The sequence below is a fragment of the Botrytis cinerea genome, chromosome 1 (genome assembly GCF_000143535.2).
Source record: "Botrytis cinerea B05.10 chromosome 1, complete sequence".
Lineage (NCBI taxonomy): Eukaryota > Fungi > Ascomycota > Leotiomycetes > Helotiales > Sclerotiniaceae > Botrytis > Botrytis cinerea.
The window spans coordinates 910,625-932,950 of record NC_037310.1 but is presented as its reverse complement, the minus strand read 5'-3'; the positions used below and the strand labels follow the sequence as shown (position 1 = coordinate 932,950).

At 41.6% G+C, this 22,326-nt stretch overlaps 6 protein-coding genes across 7 annotated transcripts; 2 read left to right on the top strand and 4 right to left on the bottom strand.

The window, feature by feature from the left end:
• Positions 1-248: 248 nt before the first annotated feature.
• Positions 249-2,178, bottom strand: BCIN_01g02510 (hypothetical protein). Of its 2 annotated transcripts, XM_024690313.1 has the most exons (5): positions 1,657-2,178; positions 1,365-1,515; positions 643-1,303; positions 482-593; positions 249-427 (listed from the first exon to the last, which is right to left on the bottom strand). In XM_024690313.1, exons 2-4 carry the CDS (start codon positions 1,448-1,450, stop codon positions 483-485), a joined length of 858 nt encoding a protein of 285 aa, XP_024546080.1. In that variant the 5' UTR covers positions 1,451-1,515; positions 1,657-2,178; the 3' UTR covers positions 249-427; position 482. The 2 variants fall into 2 exon arrangements, with proteins under 2 accessions (XP_024546080.1, XP_024546081.1); XM_024690312.1 differs by lacking the exon at positions 1,657-2,178 and having other exon boundaries at positions 1,365-1,628.
• Positions 2,179-3,547: 1,369 nt separating this feature from the next.
• BCIN_01g02500 (hypothetical protein) lies at positions 3,548-5,294 on the bottom strand. Its single transcript, XM_001548492.2, has 4 exons — positions 5,052-5,294; positions 4,614-4,984; positions 4,165-4,561; positions 3,548-4,111 (listed from the first exon to the last, which is right to left on the bottom strand). The coding sequence occupies exons 1-4, from the start codon at positions 5,238-5,240 to the stop codon at positions 3,806-3,808; spliced, it is 1,263 nt and encodes a 420-aa protein (XP_001548542.2). The 5' UTR covers positions 5,241-5,294; the 3' UTR covers positions 3,548-3,805.
• A 146-nt stretch (positions 5,295-5,440) lies between these two features.
• BCIN_01g02490 (hypothetical protein) lies at positions 5,441-6,541 on the top strand. The gene is made up of 3 exons (XM_001548491.2): positions 5,441-5,648; positions 5,714-5,926; positions 5,988-6,541. Exons 1-3 carry the CDS (start codon positions 5,514-5,516, stop codon positions 6,432-6,434), a joined length of 795 nt encoding a protein of 264 aa, XP_001548541.2. The 5' UTR covers positions 5,441-5,513; the 3' UTR covers positions 6,435-6,541.
• Positions 6,542-9,078: 2,537 nt separating this feature from the next.
• BCIN_01g02480 (hypothetical protein) lies at positions 9,079-10,436 on the bottom strand. Its single transcript, XM_001548489.2, has 2 exons — positions 9,884-10,436; positions 9,079-9,816 (listed from the first exon to the last, which is right to left on the bottom strand). Exons 1-2 carry the CDS (start codon positions 10,026-10,028, stop codon positions 9,287-9,289), a joined length of 675 nt encoding a protein of 224 aa, XP_001548539.1. The 5' UTR covers positions 10,029-10,436; the 3' UTR covers positions 9,079-9,286.
• A 4,944-nt stretch (positions 10,437-15,380) lies between these two features.
• On the top strand, positions 15,381-17,338 carry BCIN_01g02470 (hypothetical protein). Its single transcript, XM_001548487.2, has one exon. The coding sequence runs from the start codon at positions 15,455-15,457 to the stop codon at positions 17,210-17,212; it is 1,758 nt and encodes a 585-aa protein (XP_001548537.1). The 5' UTR covers positions 15,381-15,454; the 3' UTR covers positions 17,213-17,338.
• A 3,158-nt stretch (positions 17,339-20,496) lies between these two features.
• Positions 20,497-21,996, bottom strand: BCIN_01g02460 (hypothetical protein). The gene is made up of 2 exons (XM_024690311.1): positions 21,557-21,996; positions 20,497-21,506 (listed from the first exon to the last, which is right to left on the bottom strand). Exons 1-2 carry the CDS (start codon positions 21,818-21,820, stop codon positions 20,751-20,753), a joined length of 1,020 nt encoding a protein of 339 aa, XP_024546079.1. The 5' UTR covers positions 21,821-21,996; the 3' UTR covers positions 20,497-20,750.
• Between the last annotated feature and the right edge of the window lie 330 nt (positions 21,997-22,326).

The window sequence follows — 22,326 nt, the reverse complement described above, 5'->3', positions numbered from 1 at the left end:
TTGATCAATAGCCAGTATTTTCCTGGCATAATTGTAATTCGAGTGTAGTTCAAAGGACTGTGTGTGGCAGTGTTATGACCGAGGGCTCTGTGTTCATCATGTGATTTGATATCCTGGCTGGATAAAAGGCCATGGATCACATGATCACACTGGCATAACACTTCCCTCATCATTACACGATAAAGGTGTCAAAGATTCAGACCTCACATTTCGTATCAAGTCACATTGCAAATTCATGTGGCCGGATATGATAACTAGGTAATTTCTAAATTGCTTTTAAATTGCCCCTATAAGTCTACCAGTACTAAAATAAATAAAAACACCTATCAAATACAAAAGTTTACCCATGATATCCGCTCGTTGTTTGCTTCGAAAGTTCTCATAATTTCGTAAAGCGTGAGAGTCATTCCTTAATCATATCCGAGTACTGTAGTTGTAAAAGATTAGCTTGGTTATCAGCGTTGGATACAGATAGTCATACCTCAAGAGCTACTGTTGCCGCTGCTGCTACTGCTGCTTGTTGGTCGCTTTGCAAGTTTGCCAAAGTTGACCTTATCTGGAAAATACTTGGCAAATATTTCCTCGTAAATTGGCTATCAAGAGTTAGCTTGGATGTTGATGTGCAATTTGAGTGGGTCTTACAATAAGCTTTTCAACATCGGGAGGGCTATCACTCTTGCTGTAAAGATCAAACTGGTTGAAATCCTTCACCCAAGGCTTCATCGCTCGATCATGTTCGTTCTCAAAGTGTGAATATTCATTCTCGAAATGCCATGGGTAGAACGAATGGTATCGGATCATTGCCAATGCCTCAGGTGGGAGTGTAGATTGGTCCTTGAGAATCTGGTACAGAACTTCGTCATGACCCCATGACATCATGAGTTTGTCTAATCCACAACCTGGAGAATAGATACCATATTTGGAGTTATAGCGAGGATTGTTGAAGTCCGGGTTCTCTTTGAGACTCTCGTAAAGTTCAATCTTCTTCGAATACTCAGCGCCTACTGGGAAGGTATCTCCGACAGTATCCCACTGTCCTTGGCCCCCCATGAGACACCATAGTTTGCCCAAGTCATGAACGAATCCAGCCACGACCATCCATTCGGGCCGTCCAGCCTCTCTGATCGCCTCAGATGTCTGGAAAAGGTGCTCCAGTTGACCAACCTCAGTGTCAGGGTCTGACTGATCAACGAATTTGTTGAGAAGCAGTGCACCTTCCATAGCTCCCATCCACCACGGGTCTCTGTTCCGGAACTCTTCACGGACCGTGATATTGTATTCCACGGTTTGTTTGAGATGTTGTCTGTTACAGGGTTAGCATACACGATCTGCACATACTGAAAAGGAAGAGGGCAGATTCATACTCTGTGTAAAATAATCTAACATGGTCTTTCGCGCCATCATATCGTCGAAATTCCGCCTTATCTTTCCCCGCGCCGGGCTTTTTCATCTCGGCTCTGATAATGTTGAGCTTGTCGACATCATCGGACGTCCTCTCCAGTGCCTGTATATCTACTGAAGTCATGTTCAATAATGGTACGGTAAATAAAGGAAGATGGCGGATTAAAAATTATGAGGCGTGTTTGGAAGGATTTTGAGAATCAGGATTGAAGGGAATCGAGCTGGACATACTCCTGTGCTGTAGATGGTACTTACTTATACTTTGTCTCGGCCTTTCAAACGGGAGCTATTACGATATCATAGCTGGGTACCTGGATGATCATTGCCAAGATCAAGCTACGTATTGAGTTCCGTTAGAAAGGGGAATAAACATTTCTTGGGGTCATGGCCAAAAAAGCACCCAGGTCATACGTGGGGGTTTGAGGGTGAGGGTGAGGGTGAGGGTGAGGGGGTGAGGGGGTGAGGGTGAGGGTGAGGGGGATTGGCAGGGAAGTGTGGAAACTGGGGTTACAGATTTATAGATCGTGTTGATGATCAGCTGTCTTGTTTTGTCCTGTCCTGTCCTGTCCTGCCCTGTCCTGTCCATATGAAGGAAAATTACCTGATTGGATGAAGAGAGGGCAATTCTTCGGACTCTTTGCCAGTCCCTTAGATCTTCCAAGGTTCAATGATCAGCGGCCAATGCGGAGATATATGTGGGCCGGATCGTGCGACGGAAATGGGAAAATTGCCAGATCGGTTGATAAAGTGGCAATTTCGGAGTTTCTTACTTCTGTCTTATCTCTGCGTTCCTCTCCCAACTACCGATTTGGCAGTTACCGTCTGTTTGTTTCTGGGCCCGGGAATCGGCAACAAATGCACGTTTCCACATCCGTCGTTCTTGGCAACTTGGGTCCACTTTAGAGTTTTCCACCAAGGCAACATTTTATTTATCACATGTTCTCACCATGTCGGAGAATCTTCCTTTTGAGATGTGTGAATTGTGGGTAAGTTCTTGATCATTCTTATCAATTATCAATGCCTATCTAACTGGATTCATTACGCATCATTCTGACGTGTTGCAACATGATAGTCCCGGAGTCTCGAAAGCCAATGCCCCAGCCGCCAATATGCATCTCATAATCTAGTCAATGTTGCCGATGAGATATTCTTCCGGCCTTGGCTTGTGACGACGATCCCTTGCACTACCGACGTCGAACGAGACGGGCTGTTGCTAAAGAGCACTCGCCGCTATCAATAACAGGAATGCCCGTAAGAATGGAGAGTATTGCTCGAAGAATGATGCAAAGCGTGGTGGGTAGATGGTTCTATGCTTCATGGCTCAAGGGTAGTTTCTTGTTTACTTTGTCCAAGCATCACCATGATGAATGGCCGTCTATAGCCAGTCTTCCGCATTCTACCACCTTCGATTTACGACATCATACCTCGGAATCCAATACCGAAGGTCTCTTCTTCCCTTCCCCAGGTAATCGGTAGGTCTGGGCCGTTTCCACATGCCCTCCATTTTCAGCGCGGGATTGACAAACGACTGGTCGATTATATACTGTTTCAATGAGTTGACTCTATCGGGATATTAATCAAATCATATTTGTATCAGGCCACAAACTGTCAACTAGAATAAAAGAACTGACATAAGATGAACAATGCTCATGCCTCGCTGACCCGAATTCGGCTCATTGCCCTATATGCTGCACTCTCCGCTCATATGTCTTGCTCGGAGAGGGTACATGACCCACTAGTGATACTAACAGCACAGATATATCGGCCCAAGATATATTCTGGTGGTCATTTCATCTACATACATCTCGCTAAGTCATATCTATTTTCGTCTTATTATTTTTTTTATAGAAAAATCATTAATCCGACCTCTGGTTCTAGATCATGCAGGGTGTGTCATTCTCTCTTTTTCTATTCTCCGATGCTGTGGTATTGACCCGTCATATAACCAATTTTATTCTCAAAGGTCTTGTGTAAAAGCAGGTCTGCTCTGCCAAAGTGAAGCTGAGCCGAAATTCTCCAGAGGGGCACGTTCTCTGGCTGCCAATGAATGAAATCGAAACACAATCATAAACTTGCTCACCCTCGAGCCACAAAAATCTTACAGATAATGTGATCAGAACTTAAACATCAAAACGGATATATCAAATGAATCGACTTCATTCATTCAAGTCCCAGATGTAATCTAAAATGCCGTCGTCGACCAACATGATACTCTAACTCTCTACGTAGCTCACCAGATATGATTAATTAAACCCTTCTAACTCTATACCAGAAAAACTGAACTCCACCAGCACACCAGGACTTACGCTGAGCCCTTGCTACCATCGATTTTTAAAAAGGTATATTAAGTAAGGGGTGTTGTCTGACCATGAGCGAGTAGTAGCTCCAGCTAGAATAATTTCTTTTATGACCCAGTAGTGTCAACGAGAACTTTCAAAACCAGGTTACCATTCTCATCCTTGACTTTACCAGCCATTGCAAATGCTTCCGGAATATTCTGGAATCCCTTGTACCTCTGCGTGATTAACTTTGAGAGATCAGGGAGCAGAGGATCTTTGCTCGCAACAAGTTTAATGGCATCTGCATAAGTGTTTGCATATCTGAAAACACCCACGAGATCAACTTCTCGAAGAGCAGCTGCAGAAATTGGCAATGTTTGTATAGGCGTTCCCATTCCAATTAGCATTATCTTTCCACCTGGTTTGGTTGCCTGAAGAGCATTAGCATCAATCTTCCCATCCCATAGAACATCTTATGACTTACATATATCGATGCCTGAAGGCATGATTCAACACCCGTACATTCGAATACTGCATCAACCTCTCCTTCGCCAGATGCTTCCTTGACCAATTCAGCAACCTCTTTCGCAAAAGCCAACTTATCCTCAATTGTCTGAGGTCTGGTCATTGGAACTAGAAGTTTAGCATTTGCGAAATTGTTCTGGACAGCAAAATCTAATCGGTCGGGCTGTATATCTGCTATGACAATGTTCTTGGCACCGGTAACTCTGCACATTGCCGCACATAAGAGGCCTACTGCTCCGGCACCGAAGATGAGCACCGTCTTGCCCTTTGGCAAGGCAGCTCGTCTTGTGCCGTGTATTGCGACACTGAGAGGTTCGAGCACGGCACCGAGCTCAAGAGATACATTTTCAGGTAATCTACCGCAGTGAGCACGTGGCAGAAAACAAAAATAATAGAAGCAATACCTACAAATGACAGTATGCTGCAGGGTGATTAATTCGTTCTTGCAGAGTTCCTTGGAAATGTGGGAATGCTTTCGCCGAACTTCTAAACTTCATTTCTTTGCAGATATTGTATCTTCCATTTACACATAAATCACAGCTCTTGCAAGGAAGTCCAACTTCTAAGGCAACGTGATCTCCAACTTTCAGATTACTGACTTCGGAGCCAACAGCAGTAACAACCCCAGCAGATTCATGTCCGAGAGTCATAGGCTCCCGGACAATGATATCTCCATTTCTGTAATGATTATAGTAATGTAAATCAGATCCGCAGAGACCAGTAGCTTGCACCGCGACTTGTACCTCTTTCGGTTCAGGGACACCTAGAGCACGAGTTTCCTGTTCGAATGTCAGCTGTCATATTCTTACCTTTTGTGAAGAAAGTGCTTGAGAACACCCAACTTACGACTTTCAAATCTTTGGCGCCGTGAAGCACGGAAGCTTTCACTTCTCTTTGCTCACCACTTTCAGTATTAGAACTAGATGCCATGATGTTGAGTGCTTTCTTGTGAAGATATGGTATGATGATAGATGCTGCTTTCATTCCAAGATCAAAACGTGTACTTGAGTGACATTTTGCAGTAATTAAGTACATTTGGCTAGTCTTTGCACTAAAATGTCTTCTTTTACGCCGACAAATCAACAAACCGGTTATGACGGTGTTGCAAACCCCACTGTGGAGAAAATCGGGGAGCTACCCCCACGTTTTGGCATCTCTGTCCGCAAATCGGAGTGGAGAGTGGGAGCACAACGAGCAAATTACTTGGTTGTTCAATTGATATACTTAATAAGTACGAAGTATTAATCTCCAACTTTCAGACCATGTGAGGCTTCACGGAACAACACCTTCGGGTACAAGATTAATACAATGGCAGCCACAGCTTTATCAGCGTTATTCTCTTTGGAGGGGCAAACCGCACTCGTTACTGGTGGTACTCGAGGCATTGGACAAGCTGTTTGCTTAGCACTTGCTGAAGCAGGAGCAGATTTGATCTTGATACAGGTACATAGATCTCGTTCCACCGTATTCAAACTGGATCGTACGTGCTGACGAAAGATTTCATACAGCGTAGTCGTGAGAATCTCGAGACTCAGAAAGCCGTCGAGGCTCTGGGAAGGAAAGCTCCTATATACACCGCGGACCTGGCATCGCAGGAAGAGGTCGCCGGCATCACATCTACTATCCTGAAAGATGGACACTCGATACACATCTTGGTAAATTGTGCTGGGATTCAAAGGCGCCATCCGAGCCACGAGTTTCCGGATAAAGACTGGAATGAGGTACGCATCTTACTCTCCATGATTGAAGAAGGTGGATTGTGCTAACAGTTATCGTATTTAGGTGATCCAAGTCAACCTCAATACTGTCTTTACCCTCTGTCGCGATGTTGGCGCACACATGTTGAAGCTCGAACCATCTGCTATTACTGGCCGAAGAGGTAGCATCATCAATTTTGCTAGTCTTCTTACCTTTCAAGGTGGTCTTACTGTTCCAGCATATTCCGCATCGAAAGGCGCGGTGGGACAGCTTACCAAAGCTTTATCGAACGAATGGGCATCGAAAGGAATTAATGTCAATGCGATTGCTCCGGGGTATATTGAGACGGAGATGAATACCGCCTTGTTGGCCAACCCAGAACGATTGAGGAGTATTAGTGAAAGAATACCGGCGGGTCGATGGGGTTCCCCAGATGATTTCAAGGCGAGTGTTGTTTTCTTGGCAAGCAAGGGAAGTGCATATATCTCTGGAGATATTCTCACGGTAGATGGTGGCTGGATGGGTAGATAAACACTTGTCAGGTTAAAATAATACATTTCTAATTCTAATTCGACGCTCTTTGACTTTCTGCCGATTTCCTCAATTCTCACGGTCATCCAAATATTCAGACTCTCCCAGTCGTCAACCTCGGACTGGTTGGTAAGAACGATATTATGTTGATTCTTGACTTTGGCGAGATCAGTTGACTAATGGGTCTTCTGTTCAGTTCATGGCATAGTATGGAATCAGAAGCCTATAATAATTCATTGATCAGGATTTCAGTATACTACTGTATATCTCACATACCACGGACTATCTGCACCATGACATTTCTTTTCTTTAGATTATTTCTTGTGGGGTCTTTGTCATGTGTATGTATGTATGTATGCATTACACATTTTGACATCCGGCCTGTCCATAATCATTGCAACGCCCGGATGGGTACCTCAACGTCAATCAATTTCCATGCTATAGCAATGTTGCCACCATTAATGGTATTCCTTCCAGTGGCTAGATTCTCAGCGTCGGTATATACGTCAGTCGATGAACAATTTACCGAGTGCTTTTTGTCTTTGCGTTCCATCTTTTGTGAACTTATCTCCGAAACATCCCCCGCCAACCCCACGCACAACCATGAAAAAAATCTTTCGCAAAAAATCCATGAAACAGAGCCACCAATTGAATCAGACAATTCAAGTAGCAGTGGCTAGAGATGCTTCGAGAAGTTTTGTGGGGATATCGTTCCGAGGTCTAGAGAGCTTCGGAATCCACATCATGCGCACCAATCGATGAACGCCAAAGAAAATTACTCAACACCCTCCCTCAGCTTTCGTTCTCTTCCCCCATCAAGACAACTTGTCAACGGAGTACAGAGTAGATAGAGCAGGACTCAAATCCAGAAAAGAAATCGTTCCTTCCCTAATCACAAAAGCCACGCCCCTTTTAAATCATTCGCTTCACTCCAAAGCAAAACCGAAATTTTCACCCAACAGAAACATCAACAACTTCCGCAATGTTGGAGATAAAAAGATGAAAATGTGTGCAAAAATATATTGGAGCGGCAGGGAGTCGAACCCTGGACTTCATCGAGATTTATCAGATGTATCTGTGAAGATATCTGACAATGCAAACGAGGCACTCTACCACTGAGTTACAGCCCCTGGTAGTTGTTGTTGATGGAGAAACGAATGTTAATTTGGAATATATTGCCCATTGAGGCATCCACTCATAGAATGTGCAGGAAATGTAGGTTGGGCTGTGCCTATTAGATTGGTCTTTGTCGAGTGCGAGACCCGCATAGAGGGGCAGTATCCACAGCCCCTCTTCTCGTTCTTTTTCCGCGACCACTCAGGAGGGGTTTATTTACCTGTAATGGATATTCCATGTTATGATTGGATTGTTTTTGCATGTGCTCTTTTGCAAATATCTATCTGTTCTATCGATACACCATTTTTCGTGAGTAGCAGCATTTATTACTTCGTCGTCGTCTGTTGTAGAATTCGCTTTTGGTGAATCTCCATCGTAGGATTGTTTTGGAAGGGAGGAGGGGTTAATAATAAAATTTCACTGTCATTTCATATAAAGTTAGCTTGTTTTTTTTAATGGTTTGGTCTGACTCGATAATTCAAAGCTATTGAATGTTTTATTTGAATCCTGAAATTTGAAGCATGCCATTGTCGGACTGCGGTGTTGACTTTCAGAAACGATGATTCAAGGATATCAGTAACTTCTCTTAAAAGCAGATAGAGGATCAAGAAAGTCCAATGACAATTGTCAGGGTTCGAAGTCGTAGTTCGATTCAAGGTTGGAAGGGGACGAAACCTCATGTTGTTACCAAGCTTTTTTTGTGAAGGCTGAAGCACAAGTCTGAAGTAATATTAATTCTTCTAAAGGGTCTGATTCAAGAGACAAGTAGAAGGTTGGCCGAGAACGTTGCTGTGAGGAACGGGAGACACCGGGGGAATCCAGACATGAAGTAGCCGCACTTTCAACGCGCTCGAATATCGGAAAAGAGCATTGCTGTCATTTAGTAGTACATATATATATATACATGCGGTCGTCCAAGCTCTCTATTTCAATGATCTGCTCAATGCGTTATACTCTTCGCTGCCATACTCTGGGAATCATCGCATGAGTATGAGGAGACCGATATGTAAAATAGGAATAGAGTGCCATGAGACCATTGTCCCAGTTCGGACATTTCTTACATCTTACTCAAGTGGTTCATCAACTACTACTGTTTCAATTCAGATAAATGCGAGCTCATTATCCCTCTCGAGATTTGAAAGAGAAAGGATATCACCTAATTGTTTCAAACCCTATCGTTTGAGAAAACGGCCCAACTCTGACGTATCGAATCATCGGAACTACAGACAGAGGAGTGAAAACTCATCGATGACGTAGCCCGATGCTGGATCAGAGATATTTCGGGCATCATTTTAAAGTTCTCGGTAGTCTTTACCTTCTTTAGCGAGCTTCTTATATCAGTCTCTCGAGTTTAGAAGTCCAAACTTGAGAAAATAGCGTGTTTAGGACAAAAAAATCATCGATTTATAACTTCAGTATATGCAAAATAAATAAATAAAATACTCTCATCTAAGGGATGTACAGCTCAATCACATCTTTACCCAATACCAACAACGGTAGACTATCGTCTAATCTTCTTCCTCTCAATTAAAACCCATCGTCGAGGCATACGCAACTACACAAATTCTCAAAGGATGTTCAGATTCTGGCAACTCAAATCAGTAATCGAAAGTACAATTCAGGAAGTACTCGATTCCGAGTTTAGAGTGGTATATATTTGCTTTTTGGAAAGTTATGAAAACAAGTATAAACAAGAGGAATCGAGACTATATATTATCCCACAAAAAGAACTCGTATCATCCTTCGTAAAAGCCCAATTCTTCTTCATCGTTGTCATCAGTTTCTTCATTGCTATTTTCTTCTCCTTCATCACTACATTCTTCTCCTTGACCATCTTCATTCATTTCTTCATCGCTATCTTCTTCCCCTTCATTATCTTCTTCCATTTCTTCGTCAGTGCCCTCTTCTCCGTCATCGTTGTTCTCCGCAACAACAATGCTGTCATCAATCTCTTGATCGCTACCCTCTTCCCCTTCATAATCAACCTCCCAAATATCATCAGCCGCATCAGCAGCAGCCTGATCTGCGGCACGCTGATTCTTAATAATAAGCTCCCTGATGTGCTGCTTCGCGCGACTCCAACTACTATTGAAGGAGCGCGGCGTATTGGTGCCTCCGTAACTGGCCGCCCAGACAGGATCCGCTTTTGCTACGCTAAGCATCATTTCCCAATAGCCAATGACATGGCGACTGAGATCGGTGATGTCGTAGGCTGTTGCTGTTGTTGGTGCAACGGTCTCATGAACTCTCATGGTTTCTTCTTGAACTGTAAAGCGGACTGGTTAGTGTTTTGTCTTGAGAGATTGGAGATATAAATGAGAAAGATTACTTACACCGTATTCTCGCATTATAGATTGCTGCATCCTGACGGCAAAGAAAAGTCAGGGTATCGATGGCGGGATAGGCTCCCGGGCCGTATTGCTGGTTTTTGAACCAGCGGTTATAGTCTATAGGAACTACTGGAACATGGGCAGACATTATGGAAGAAGATGCTGTTATTGACGGTGGTCGTATTATAACAGTGTTAAAGAAGGAGGTTGGGATGCCAGTATACCCAGGAGTTGTCTTTGGCGAGGTTGATAGTAGATTCTGCTTCAACAGATGAAAAGAAACGTTTAAAAATCTGCGACAGAAAACACGGCGGTGCTGCAGAATTGGCAACAAGAGCTTGCTGTGACAGCGAGTCGACAAAAGATAAGAGTATCTGCTGTCGTTGTAACAGAATGGCTATGTTGCTAACCACGATGCTGTAATGGGAATCCAAATGAAATGGCGACGTGAATTTAGATTGCGAGTGCGAAAGTGCCCAGTGGGGTGATAGCTGGCGAGACTGACTTGATCAAAGATAATTTTTGATATTTAAAAAGGGATTATGAGAGAATCCGCGATGATATCAGGCTATTCAGCCACGCGTTTTTCCTCTTTTTTGTTGTCCTTTGTGATGGTTGTTGGAGAGTTCGAGGTTGCTGTACCCGACAACAATATTTAATTTGACGCGTATATTTAATGTTGACATAACAACAACATGAGCTAATTATAATTCTCGTGTATGTTGAGATGAGTACCTAGGTACAACTAGCTCAAAACAGGCCATTTGGTTGGTCGATGTCTTGTTTTTTTTTTACAAGTCTTAACGTTTAATACAGTACATTGTATTCACTTGTCAACACACCAACCTCTCCAAACAGGAGAAGGGCAGAAGCAGAGTAAACTACAGAATAATATTGGAATAAGGAAGAACAATCTACTAAGTGGCTAAGATCAAGACGGCTACTCAAATATAGTAATAAGCAAGTAAAGAGTGTATTTATATTAACAGATAATCGAGCAGTCAAGGAACAAACACAAGGTAGTCATGACTGTTCAGCAGTTGTACTAACTTATTATTACAGACAGCAAAGAGAACCGGAGAGCTAAAAATTGGCAGGCAAACAAACACTTCACATTAATTCGATAAATCTCAAGTCTACTACTTGGATGGCAGCATCAGCAGTTTTCTAATTCCAACACATACAAAATACACAACAAATCAACAAACAAACACAACACTGCTTGTTAGATGGCAATCAACATCTGGCAGTCATTCTGGCCTCGGTTTTACCTACCGAAGATAATTCCATTATACAAACAACAACAGAATGTTGGTAAATACAAGGAGACTGCTTCTCCGCCATTATTTCCAACACCTCTGTCAAAACTTCTTCTCTAGCTTGCAGAGCGTCCGCCATTAGCTCATATTGGTTGTAAGGGAGTGACAATCATCGTGCGCTGCTCCTGATCTTAGTAGGACCAAGGATCGGTGTGCTAGAGGTGCTGGATTCAGGTATGATTACGAATCTGAGAGATTTATAGATGATGGATATTGCTTGATTATATAAAGAATATAGGAGAGTTAACTTTTGTTAAACAACATGTTTACTCGAACATGAATGAGATGTATTTGAAAAATGAAATGTAAGTAGGAAGCGCTTCTTAACTATCTAGGCAGTAACTCGTTGCCTCATGTCAATTTTTGTGAGCGAAGCTTCAAGATAGGAAGGAGCCTCCTTCTATTTCAGATGCAAGATCAAGTTTGTATGATTGTTTGAATATAAATCAAAAATGATGGTTGGAACGAGGAGGCGATTGCTCAAGCATATATTGGTATCGGGAAGTGGTACAATCAATCTAAGGAGGAAGAGAATAAGGATAAAGATAGGAATGAGAAGTCGAGCAAGGTTCGCAATGGGAAGAGTGAAAAGCGGGCGAGGAGGAAAGGAGAAGAATACAAGGAAGAAGGAGCTGAAGATGAAACAGATGAAGATAACATAGTTATGAGAAAGAGCAAGAGAAGTAGGCGTAAGATTGCAGCCAAAGCGGTACCTCACCAGCCGAGAGTTTGCACGCTTCCGACCGAAATGCCGAAGATGATGACGAGGCGAGCGGGATGGCAGATGATGAGAGCGAGAGTACTGGTGATGGATTTTCATGCATGGGGAAGGAAGTGTTGGGAAGGTGTAGATTGGTGAACCGTTGATCAATCACCTAAGCATTGAATGCTAAATCTGAAATGGGGCAGCAGAAGAATGTAATTGTTCCATCAGAATTGAGACACTAGAAGAATGCAATTATTTGATGCGAATTGAGACATTAGAAAGATATGGCTATTCAGTCTCAATAGAGATACTAAAAGAACGACATTGCCCAAATAGAATTGGAATTGGAACACCCAAAGGGTTTGATTGTTGAGTTGGAGTTGAAGCATTGAAGGGTTTTAATTTAAAAGGGTTATATAAGGTTTGCATGATATGCAACACATCACGTGTCAGTCTCAGGCTCAAAACATACCCCACATCTTTACTCTACCCACCACCAATTGTCCTCCGAAAGATATCTCTCACAAGTTTCCATTACCCCACCAGCATTTTATTGTAGCTATATACCTAAAATTCTCCACCCCATGCATCAAAAACAGCCTCTCAGCAGGTGGTGTGGTGTAATGGTAGCACGTGACGTTGTGGCTCATCCTTTACAGGATATATCATGAATGATCCGTTTCAATCTGGGTTCGATTCCCAGCACCGCCAAAGACATTGTCTTGGATTGAAAACAATGATGGTTTGACTCCATCTCCTTCTTTGAAGTTTTTTTGATCAATTTTTGAGGTTGAACGATGATGGTGGGGTTGTTTTTTTGGTGGTGGATGCTAGGCGAGGTGGGGATGGTACGTGCGCTGGTTGCTTGTAGTGAGATTGTATTGTCTAAACCCGCTCGACCCGATAGCTCCCAGTACTTATCTCAAATATGGGTACTATGGATCATTTCTAGTATCGGAATACGAGTAAGTAGATAGATACAGTTAGTTATGATTGTATTCCGTTTCACCCCTATATGTATAGATATTGTATATATAATGCGAGAGTGAGCCCTGTGGTGGCAGAATCCGCGATTGACAAAATGGCCGCTTTGTTAGCCCCAGAAAATATTGGGAGCGATTGAAATGGCGACACGCTAATTGCGACTTAAGCCTAATAAGGAGCCACGGAAAATCCAAATACCGATGTAGGCACACGTTACCGAGCCCTACAATTTACATTTAATACAATATATAGCAAATAGAATACAATAATTGCATTCTTTTTTATATTATATTAGTAATTGATTTAGAAACTATAGGTTTTAAAAACCCTAAAAATCTTTAAAATTTAATTATTGAAGATTAATAAGAAGGCTTTGTATTGTAGAAAAAAGAAAAAAACATTGAAGTCAATTTTTCTTACAAGGGGTGATTGAATAATACTTAATTGAGTTTAGTTTATTTAGTGTGTCGCCATTTCAATCGCTCCCAAAATATTCAATATTTTTATAATACATTGAAAAAAGCGTTTTTAAAGTATTGATTAGGGGGCTTTTTCTTTCATAAATGATTAGAAATTTTTATTCTAAAGGGGTTTAGTGAAATTCTTGAATTCTAGTTTAAGATAATCAATACTTTATTCATATTGAATTCGATTAGTAATTGAAATGAATATAAATATATAGATTAAAGCTAAATAGATAATGCATATAAACAATACATTCTGTATAGCATAATACAATGGTAAAGCTTCTGATTGAAGAATAAATTGAAAGTGAAGTGAGTGATCCCCTTTAAGCCTTCGGCTAATGCCTCTCATTTACATCATAGCATTTATGCTCGCTCCCCTCTTCCCCCTAGCTCTTACGCTCGCTCCTCCCCTCCTTCTAGTTCTTACACTCGCTCCCCTTCCGTTCACCTTTCCTACAACTCCAATATTCATCGATTCTGAAATCTCTAAAGCCCTTCAGAGCCCCCATTTTCTTTTTCTCTATTAAAAGTCAATACTAAATGAATCTCAATCTATACCAATTCCATTCGTTATGAACGAATTGGCTATATCGTTAATAACGAATTGAATATATTATAAATGTAATGTATATACAAAAATTTGTATGGGGATTTATATTGAATTTCTTTTTGTTGAAAGTATTAACTTTGCTACTACAGGGATATTTGCATAGGAAAGATTCAAATTAATACATTCGACTGTTCTTCAAATTTGCTAGTAGCCTCGAGAGCATACCATGTTGGGAAGAAGTATTTTTGGAGAAATGAATAGACAACTAATTAACTCAAAACAAAATACAAAAATACGCTACGGACATCATAAATTCATAATACCTCCGAGATTGTGCTTCGTAATTGACCACATGGCAGTGAGTGACTGAGACCTGTGGCAATCACTAATGTGCCACAGAACCTCCGTATTATAGAACTTTCCTTGGCAATATACCTCAACGATAGATAAATATTTGTGAGTATATCTCCATTGCTAGAGAATGTAACCAGTCAATTTCTATCTCGTAGTTAAGCGTTGACACCAAGCTAAATGCGAGCACCGGCATTAGCATTTTCAGCGGACTAGTAGAATTCGAAACCCCACTCGCGAATAACGGTTTGGGTTAGAATTTTTGGTTGTGTAGTGATTGACCACTCATCAGGAACATTGATCCGCAGTACACCTCGTCCACAAATTTACAACAGTCCGTCGGGACCGAAGAACTCGGGCCTCATATGTGCTAGTGGACGTACGCGTAATCTACGTACACGTGACTAAGCGACAGTGAGCAGGGTGCGATTGGCACCGATTTGTGCACATCCAACAAGAAGACTTTCAAAAATTACACTCCCGAAGCAATTTATTTCTTCGAGGGAGGAAGCTTTTGGAGCATTACCCTATGGAAACAAAATAATATTAAGCATGTATTCAGGGTTTCACATTGGGAAAAAAGATCTTACTAAATCACTTGAACTAAATTTTCTAACAGAATCAGTCGCATGGCAGCTTGTACTTAATTAAGATAGAGGGTTGTGGGCTATAAAGGTCCCGATTAGACTTTCCTGTTGAGAGCCTCTATGCAGGAACTAGACTATAAATTAATGCGGAGTCAGACTGTTGTCTAGCACCCAAAACTTCCGATGGCATGTTTACAGTAGCCTTGTCGCCCAGGGGTACCTATAGCCAAAGAAAAGTTTCGTCATAGGGGCCATAATTACAATCTAGACTTGTTCCTGCTTATCAAAATTGATGCCATTTGCCATTAATCTAGTATACTTTTATTTGTGTCTTAAATGAAGTATACGTACTCTAACGCGTCTGTTCAGTCCACAGCAGAAAGAAGAGTCTTCACTGGACAAAATGCCCCTGCTACGATCCTGTTCGTTAGCCTTTATCACACCTTTAGGGGAGTATAAAGACTTTCGTTGCAACTGAAAGAATAGCTTCAACAAGAGATCTAGCTTTCCTCTCATTACATCTACGTTCTTTCCTCGATAGCTAGAGGCTCAACACAATCTTTACTTTCATTCATTTGGATATTTCATACAGGATCTTCCTCTCTTTAAAATGCGCAAGTCCCTCTTCGCACTAGCAGGCGCTGCTGCGACCGCTTCTGCAGAATCTCTGACCGACATCTGCACGACAGCCGTCGCTAAAGCGGCTCTACCCGCGAACGGCACGTTGTTAGGGAGTTCCGTCATCCCATCGTCGGTTACAGCAAACGTCGTCTACAACACTTCTGTCAGCGGGCAAACTTTCTTCCCTGATGCTACTGTCGATTTCTGCAACGTAACTTTCGCTTATACCCACAATGGTCGTGGGGACAATGTGGTACTAACACTCTGGTTGCCATCCCCAGAGAACTTCCAGAACAGATGGCTCTCATCTGGTGGAATGGCTTACAGCATCAATTCGGGTACTACTAACCTTGTCGGAGGTGTTATGTATGGTGCCGCGTCTGGTCTCACTGACGGTGGATTTGATACTGTGTTCGACTCCGTATTTCTTCTCGATAATGGTACAATCAACTGGGAGCCCACTTACATGTTTGGTTATCAAGCTATTGGCGAGTTAACTACGCTTGGGAAAGAATTCACTAAGCAGTTTTACGATATGGGTGATGATAAGCTCTACGCTTATTATCAAGGTTGTTCCGATGGTGGTCGTGAAGGGTGGAGTCAAGCTCAACGCTGGGGTGATATATATGACGGCATTATTGCCGGTGCACCAGCTTTCCGATATGGTCAACAGCAAGTCAACCATCTCTTCTCGAATGTTGTCGAGCAAACACTTGATTATTACCCATCATCATGCGAGCTCGAACTAATCGTCAACGAAACCATCTCTAACTGCGACGCCCTTGATGGCAAGGTTGACGGTGTGGTGGCCCGAACAGACCTTTGCAAGCTTCAATACAATATCAACCAAACTATCGGCTTGCCTTACAGTTGTGCCGCTAGCTCCGGTGGTGGCATTGGCCTTGGCTACGGTAAGCACAAGAGACAGATGATGGGAGGAGGAGCTACCAATCCAGCTGCAAATGGAACTGTATCAGCCGAGGCAGTAGCAGTTGCTCAAACCATTCTCGATGGGTTACATGATTCTCAAGGTCGACGTGCCTATCTCTCATATCAACCATCTGCCGATTTCGATGATGCAGCAACCACTTACAATTCCGATACCGATTCATACGAAATCAGCATTGCTGGAGCTGGTGGTGAATGGGTCGCTAGATTCCTTGAGCTACAGGATCTTGATAACCTTTCTACTTTGGATAATGTCACCTATGATACCTTGGTGCAATGGATGGTTCAAGGATGGACCAGATACGAGGATTCGCTCCAGACCAACAACCCGGATCTCACTGATATCTACAACTACGGAGGTAAAATTCTTCATTTCCACGGTGAATCCGATCCTAGTGTGCCTGCCGCTTCTTCAGTTCACTACTATGAGTCTGTCCGCAGCATCATGTATCCTGGTCTATCTTTCAACGAGAGCACTGAAGCTTTGAAAGAATGGTACCGCTTGTACATGATTCCGGGTGCCGCTCACTGCGCCATCAACAGCGAACAGGAGAATGGTCCTTTCCCTCAAACCAACTTGCAGGTTTTGATTGAGTGGGTGGAAAATGGCACGGTTCCTGTAACCCTCAATGCTACCCACTTGGCTGGTGATTACAAAGGTGACAACGCTCAAATCTGTGCTTGGCCTCTTCGTCCTCTCTGGATAAACAATGGTACTACCCAGGATTGCGTCTTTGACCAAGCTTCTTACGATACTTGGAACTACACTTTCGACGCTTACAAGCGACCATTGTATTAAGCCTTTGTTGAGTAGTAAGGACTCACTGCGACCATTGTATTAAGCCTTTGTTGAGTAGTAAGGACTCACTGCGAGCATAACAAATTGTCTGTGATGTCTCTTCGAGCCGATGTATATACAATCTCATTTCTATCTTTCTCGCTTGGAAGTTATCATTCTCTTCTTCTGTACCTTATTCTAGATCTTTAGACAAATATCATTGGTTTCTAACATACTCTCCTTGCTATATCAAGGCATCTCCGATATATATTGACAATGTGAAGAATATCTGTAACACTAACTACCCTATTCTAGTCATCTGAGTTAGACACCCAGTGGATTCTCTACCCCGGAACTAATTATCCTCTTTGTGTGCCGTTAAACATGTATCCCTTTTTGGAATCGCGTGAAATTCAAAATTCAATAGAAGTGTGCTTAGGCAACCGTACTCTAATGCCGGGGAGATATCTTCCACCTCTCTCCTTGTTTGTATGTATTCCAGTTTCCTCTCCTAATGAATAATCATCCAGATTCTATGTAAATCCTCACAGTTTCTACACTAAACACTTTTCACCACCATAGCGGACGAGAGCTAGTAGCGCAAAATTCGCACAGAAAGGTTGAGAATTTTCAAAGAAGAACATCCCATCTCTCCCCCACAAATGATTACCTGCTACTTGTGTAAAGAGTTGATTGGTTGCATCAACACCACCGTTTCATCCTCATTACCCTAGAGGTGAGTGGGAGTCGATAATAAGGAAGTATCTAGCTCATATCAATGTTCATATCTGGACCGTGGAACTAGGTGAGGATATCATAAATACATGATTTCTACGTTAAGCGATAACGAGCTAGTCCCTAGGGACTTACTAATCATAGAAATCTTTTGTAAGTATATATACCTATATTAATCACAAATGTTATAGAGAAACAGACCCTGTGATGGCAAAGTTAATATTTTCGACGAAAAGAAATTCAATATAAATCCCTATACAAATTTTTATATGTATATTATATTTATGATATATTCAATTTATTAATAATAATATAGTCTATTTATTAATAATGAATGGAATTGGTATAGAATGAGATTTGTTTAGTATTGACTTTTAATAGAAAAAAAGAAAATGGGAATCCTGAAGAGCTTTAGAGATTTCAGAATTCGATAAATATTAGGAAGATGGATGGAAGGGGAGTGAGTGTAAGAGTTAGATGAAAAGGGGGGGACGAGTGTAAAAGCTAGGAGGAGGGGAAAAGCAAGCGTAAAAACTAGAAAGAAAAAAAAAGGTATTAGCCGAAAGTTTAAAAGGGATAATCATTTATTTCATTTTCAATTTATTCTTTAATCAGAAGTTTTATCATTATATTATACTATATAGAATATATTATTTATATGTATTATTTATTTAATTTTAATTTATATATTTATATTCATTTTAATTATTAATCGAATTTAATATAAATAAAGTATTGATTATTTTAAACTAGAATTCAAGTTAGAATTTAAGAATTTTATTAAATCCCTTTGGAGTAAAAATTTCTAATCATTTATGAAAGAAAAAGTTCCCTAATCAATACTTTAAAAACGCTTTTTTCAATGTATTATAAAAATATTGAATATTTTCTGGGGCTGACAAAGCGGCCACTTCGTCAATCGCGGATTCTGCTACCACAGGGAGAGGAACAAATTAACAAATGATTTCCATTCAAGAATTTCATAAGAATAAGTAATTATAAGAGGAATAAGAAATCTTCTACTTCTCCTTTCCTTTCTCTAAGCCAGGAAACAACTCTACTACTATATACGCACTGATCTACTTACAAAGGAAAGAAAAAGCTCCTCGAGACTCAGCATTCGAAATTAAGAAACAATCTAGAAGCTATTGACGCTGGTACTGAGGGAAATAGGTGACTATCATTCTGAAAGATCTTTTATGAGAAAACAAATCATTTCATTTCATCTCATTACATTATATTATAAATTATACATTTCCATCTCCATTCCCATCTTCATTTCCATTCAACTCAAATCATATCATATCCAAATATCAAGTAAGCGCACAACTAGAGATATCTGATCCAATCCTTATTAACCGACTCGATTCGATTCGATCCACATATATACCAAACTCAAGCCCAACCTCTAGGAATGAAAAAAAAAAGTCGAAATTGCCACTTTCACTGTTCATTGGAATAGGAATAGGATTGTAATTTTTCACCGCCAAGAAATATTCGCGTGTGAGATTCTTGTTCCCGTGTGCTGGAGAAGGATATTTGTAGATTCTTCTCGTCTACTTGATTATATTTTGATGGATGGTGTTTGTGGTTGTTGTCGTTGTTTGAGATTGCATTTCGGTGTGGTAATATTAATGGCAGGTAGGTAGGTAGACTTTATACCTATACCACACTATGCTATGCTATGCTCTACACCCGAGGAAGTATATGCATACATATGCATACATACATATATCCCATCCCATCTTGCTGAACTCGTAACCCATAATCCATAATGCACAATTCCCTTCATAGCTAGATGGATGGAAACTACAAAAGATTTAAGATCCGCGCTCCACGCTCTAAATACATAATATCTAATCCTTCCGTGTAAACATCATATCAAATCATATCCTATCATTCAGGGAATAAATACACACCACTCGAGCTCCTTCATCTGCAAGCTCATCCGGATTGGTTAGAGGCCTAGGAACACAAATTCACATTCACATTTACATTTACATTTACAATTGACATGGCAAAATCACCAGCACCATCACTATTATATCGTACAGGAAAGCAACATGTATAAAGCCACATAAAACAACTCTAGCAATTTCAATCTCTCTCTCTCTCTCTCTCTCTCTCTCTCTCTCATACACACACACACACATATATATTATATAGTAAAGCCGTGTATATTCCATATTCCATATTCCACAAGCAGCAAATAACGAATCATATTTCCCTTCTCTTCCCCTCTCCTGATCATGATCCCCGGCTCGCTCCCGCTCATGGACGTACATCATAAAGTTTAACTTGACGCGGGTTGTCTGGGTTGGTTGGGTGGGTGCTTACTAGTTAGTATCTAGATATGATTTGATATGATTTGATTCAAGAAAGATATCTACCTATCTATCTATCTATCAACATCTGTAATCTTAGATATATCAGCATGAGAGACTCTAGATAGTAAAGAGAAGAGAAGAGCTGTGATTCCAGAGATATAGATGCACATTGTCGCAAATAAGTCAAGTAAGTAAGTAACCATTGTTATCAACTCTCCAAAAAAATCAAAAAAATCAATTCATCCTTCAAAATCTTTTTCTTTTTTTATTTATGTAATAAATTAATATATACATCGAAAACACATTTCCCATATCCCATCCCATCCATCCCATCTCATATCCTCCATAAACACAAACACAAATATAAACATAACCAAAGTTACATCTCCAAACCATACATATTCATCAGCTCATGAAGCCATCTCGCTCACCAAACCATGAATAACGCCCTCAATCCTTCGCGTCTACGAAAGATTCCTCGAGGAGCAATGTCCACTCTAGGAAGTCTCGCACTCGTCAGAGTCAACCCACACAACGCTTTGGGTTGCGCTAGCTTTGGTTGTGTGAGCCAATGCGGTGGTAGTGGCTTTCTTGGTGGTGGAAGGTGTGGCGGTTGCGGATGGGACGATGTCAGTTGCGCTGGTAGATACTTCCGCGATGGAAGAAGAAGAGGTAGAGGAGGAAGAAACTGGTGCAACGACAGCAGGAGTAGAAGAAACTTCAGATGCAGATGAAGAAGCCGGTGTAACAACTGCGGCAGAAGTAGCGCTCGTAGTGGAATCATCCGCAGCTGCCTCCTCGTCAGCAACACTACTTGTTGCAAGAGCTTTTGATACAGTGCCCGACTTCAAGTTTCCGCTCGCGGTAACGAGATTTCCAGCAGTGACGGCAATGTTGTTAACGGTGACGGTTTTTCCGCTCAAACCGGTAACGCGGACGTTAACTTTAGAGCCGTAGCCAGCGGAGTGCTCGAAGTAGTTGTAGGTGGTGCGGGTGGTTGATTGCCAGGTGGATCCGCCGTCGGTGGAAACTTCGAGCTTGGAAACTCCCTCGTTGGCGTTGACGACTTGCATGCTGAACCAGTAGGCCGAGACACCTTCTTTGAGGTGGAGTTGGAGAGGGGTGGTGATGGGACAGTCTACGTAGTCCCAGGTTACATCGATGATGCCTTTAGAGAGGGGGGCGAGGGAGGTGAAGGCGGTGGGGTAGAGATCCAAGTGGTTGGTTCCGCAGCCGGGACACTCGTCAGTAATCTGAGGGTTGTTAGTTTTGGAGTTGTTATCTTGGAATATAGGATACATACCATAGCAGTGATGGAGTTGCCTGAGGGACCCGTAACCGAAACACAACGACCACAGTTTGAAGCAGTAGCCCAGTTGGAGTCAGAGAGCGCAGTACCGAAAAGATTGGATGGAAGGGTATAGGTAGAGAAGGAGCATGCTCCTCCTTGAGTGTTACCACCGTAGGTAGTAGCTTGACCCGAAAGAGAACGCTTTCCCATCACGGCTCCTTGAGCAACGGAGAGGAGGGCAGTGGCAGTAGCCAAGTTCTTGATTGAGAAAACCATATTGATTGTAAGGGGTTGTTTGGAGGAATGAGAATATACGGTAAATGGATACGGTAAAGGCTGTGTATGAATGATATATATCTTTTCAAAAGAACTGGTGTATATATATACAAAGAATGAGCGTGTAAAAGACCAAAGCTTCTATACTAGATGGTAAAATCAAATGATCTCGAATCGAAATGTGATGAAGAGTAAAGGTAAGGAAAAGAGAAGAAGGAAAGCTGATATGTTTTATAAGAATGAGAATTGATGCATATTTGAAAAATTAATTAATATAATTGAAATGATGCTCTCAGGGGTTTGAACGATGGTTTTGCGGGGCAGGATTGTTACTTGGATGGATGGATGATAAGCGCTGACATGCTGTGATACCTACCAAGGTATGTAAACATTCCTTCTTCTCGCAATTTTAGGAATCCGAGATTGATCGAGTGAGTGAGTGAGTGAGTGAGTGAGTGAGTGGTGTGGCGTTGGCTTGAATCTTTCGTCTTTTGTCTTTTTGTCTT

Bases quoted from the DNA above. Each gene is read 5' to 3' on its own strand.
- BCIN_01g02460 (XM_024690311.1), bottom strand. From the start codon at position 21,820: ATGGTTTTCTCAATCAAGAACTTGGCTACTGCCACTGCCCTCCTCTCC. The intron at 21,507-21,556 runs GTATGTATCCTA...AACAACCCTCAG, and splicing joins GCAACTCCATCACTGCTATG to ATTACTGACGAGTGTCCCGG.
- BCIN_01g02500 (XM_001548492.2), bottom strand. From the start codon at position 5,240: ATGTACTTAATTACTGCAAAATGTCACTCAAGTACACGTTTTGATCTT. The intron at 4,562-4,613 runs GTAGGTATTGCT...TCACTGCGGTAG, and splicing joins CCTGCAGCATACTGTCATTT to ATTACCTGAAAATGTATCTC. The intron at 4,112-4,164 runs GTAAGTCATAAG...AATGCTCTTCAG, and splicing joins GCCTTCAGGCATCGATATAT to GCAACCAAACCAGGTGGAAA.
- BCIN_01g02480 (XM_001548489.2), bottom strand. From the start codon at position 10,028: ATGTCTGCCCATGTTCCAGTAGTTCCTATAGACTATAACCGCTGGTTC. The intron at 9,817-9,883 runs GTAAGTAATCTT...TCCGCTTTACAG, and splicing joins CTATAATGCGAGAATACGGT to TTCAAGAAGAAACCATGAGA.
- BCIN_01g02510 (XM_024690312.1), bottom strand. From the start codon at position 1,525: ATGACTTCAGTAGATATACAGGCACTGGAGAGGACGTCCGATGATGTC. The intron at 1,304-1,364 runs GTATGAATCTGC...ACCCTGTAACAG, and splicing joins GTTAGATTATTTTACACAGA to ACAACATCTCAAACAAACCG. The intron at 594-642 runs GTAAGACCCACT...AACTCTTGATAG, and splicing joins CCGATGTTGAAAAGCTTATT to CCAATTTACGAGGAAATATT.
- BCIN_01g02470 (XM_001548487.2), top strand. From the start codon at position 15,455: ATGCGCAAGTCCCTCTTCGCACTAGCAGGCGCTGCTGCGACCGCTTCT.
- BCIN_01g02490 (XM_001548491.2), top strand. From the start codon at position 5,514: ATGGCAGCCACAGCTTTATCAGCGTTATTCTCTTTGGAGGGGCAAACC. The intron at 5,649-5,713 runs GTACATAGATCT...GATTTCATACAG, and splicing joins CAGATTTGATCTTGATACAG to CGTAGTCGTGAGAATCTCGA. The intron at 5,927-5,987 runs GTACGCATCTTA...TATCGTATTTAG, and splicing joins CGGATAAAGACTGGAATGAG to GTGATCCAAGTCAACCTCAA.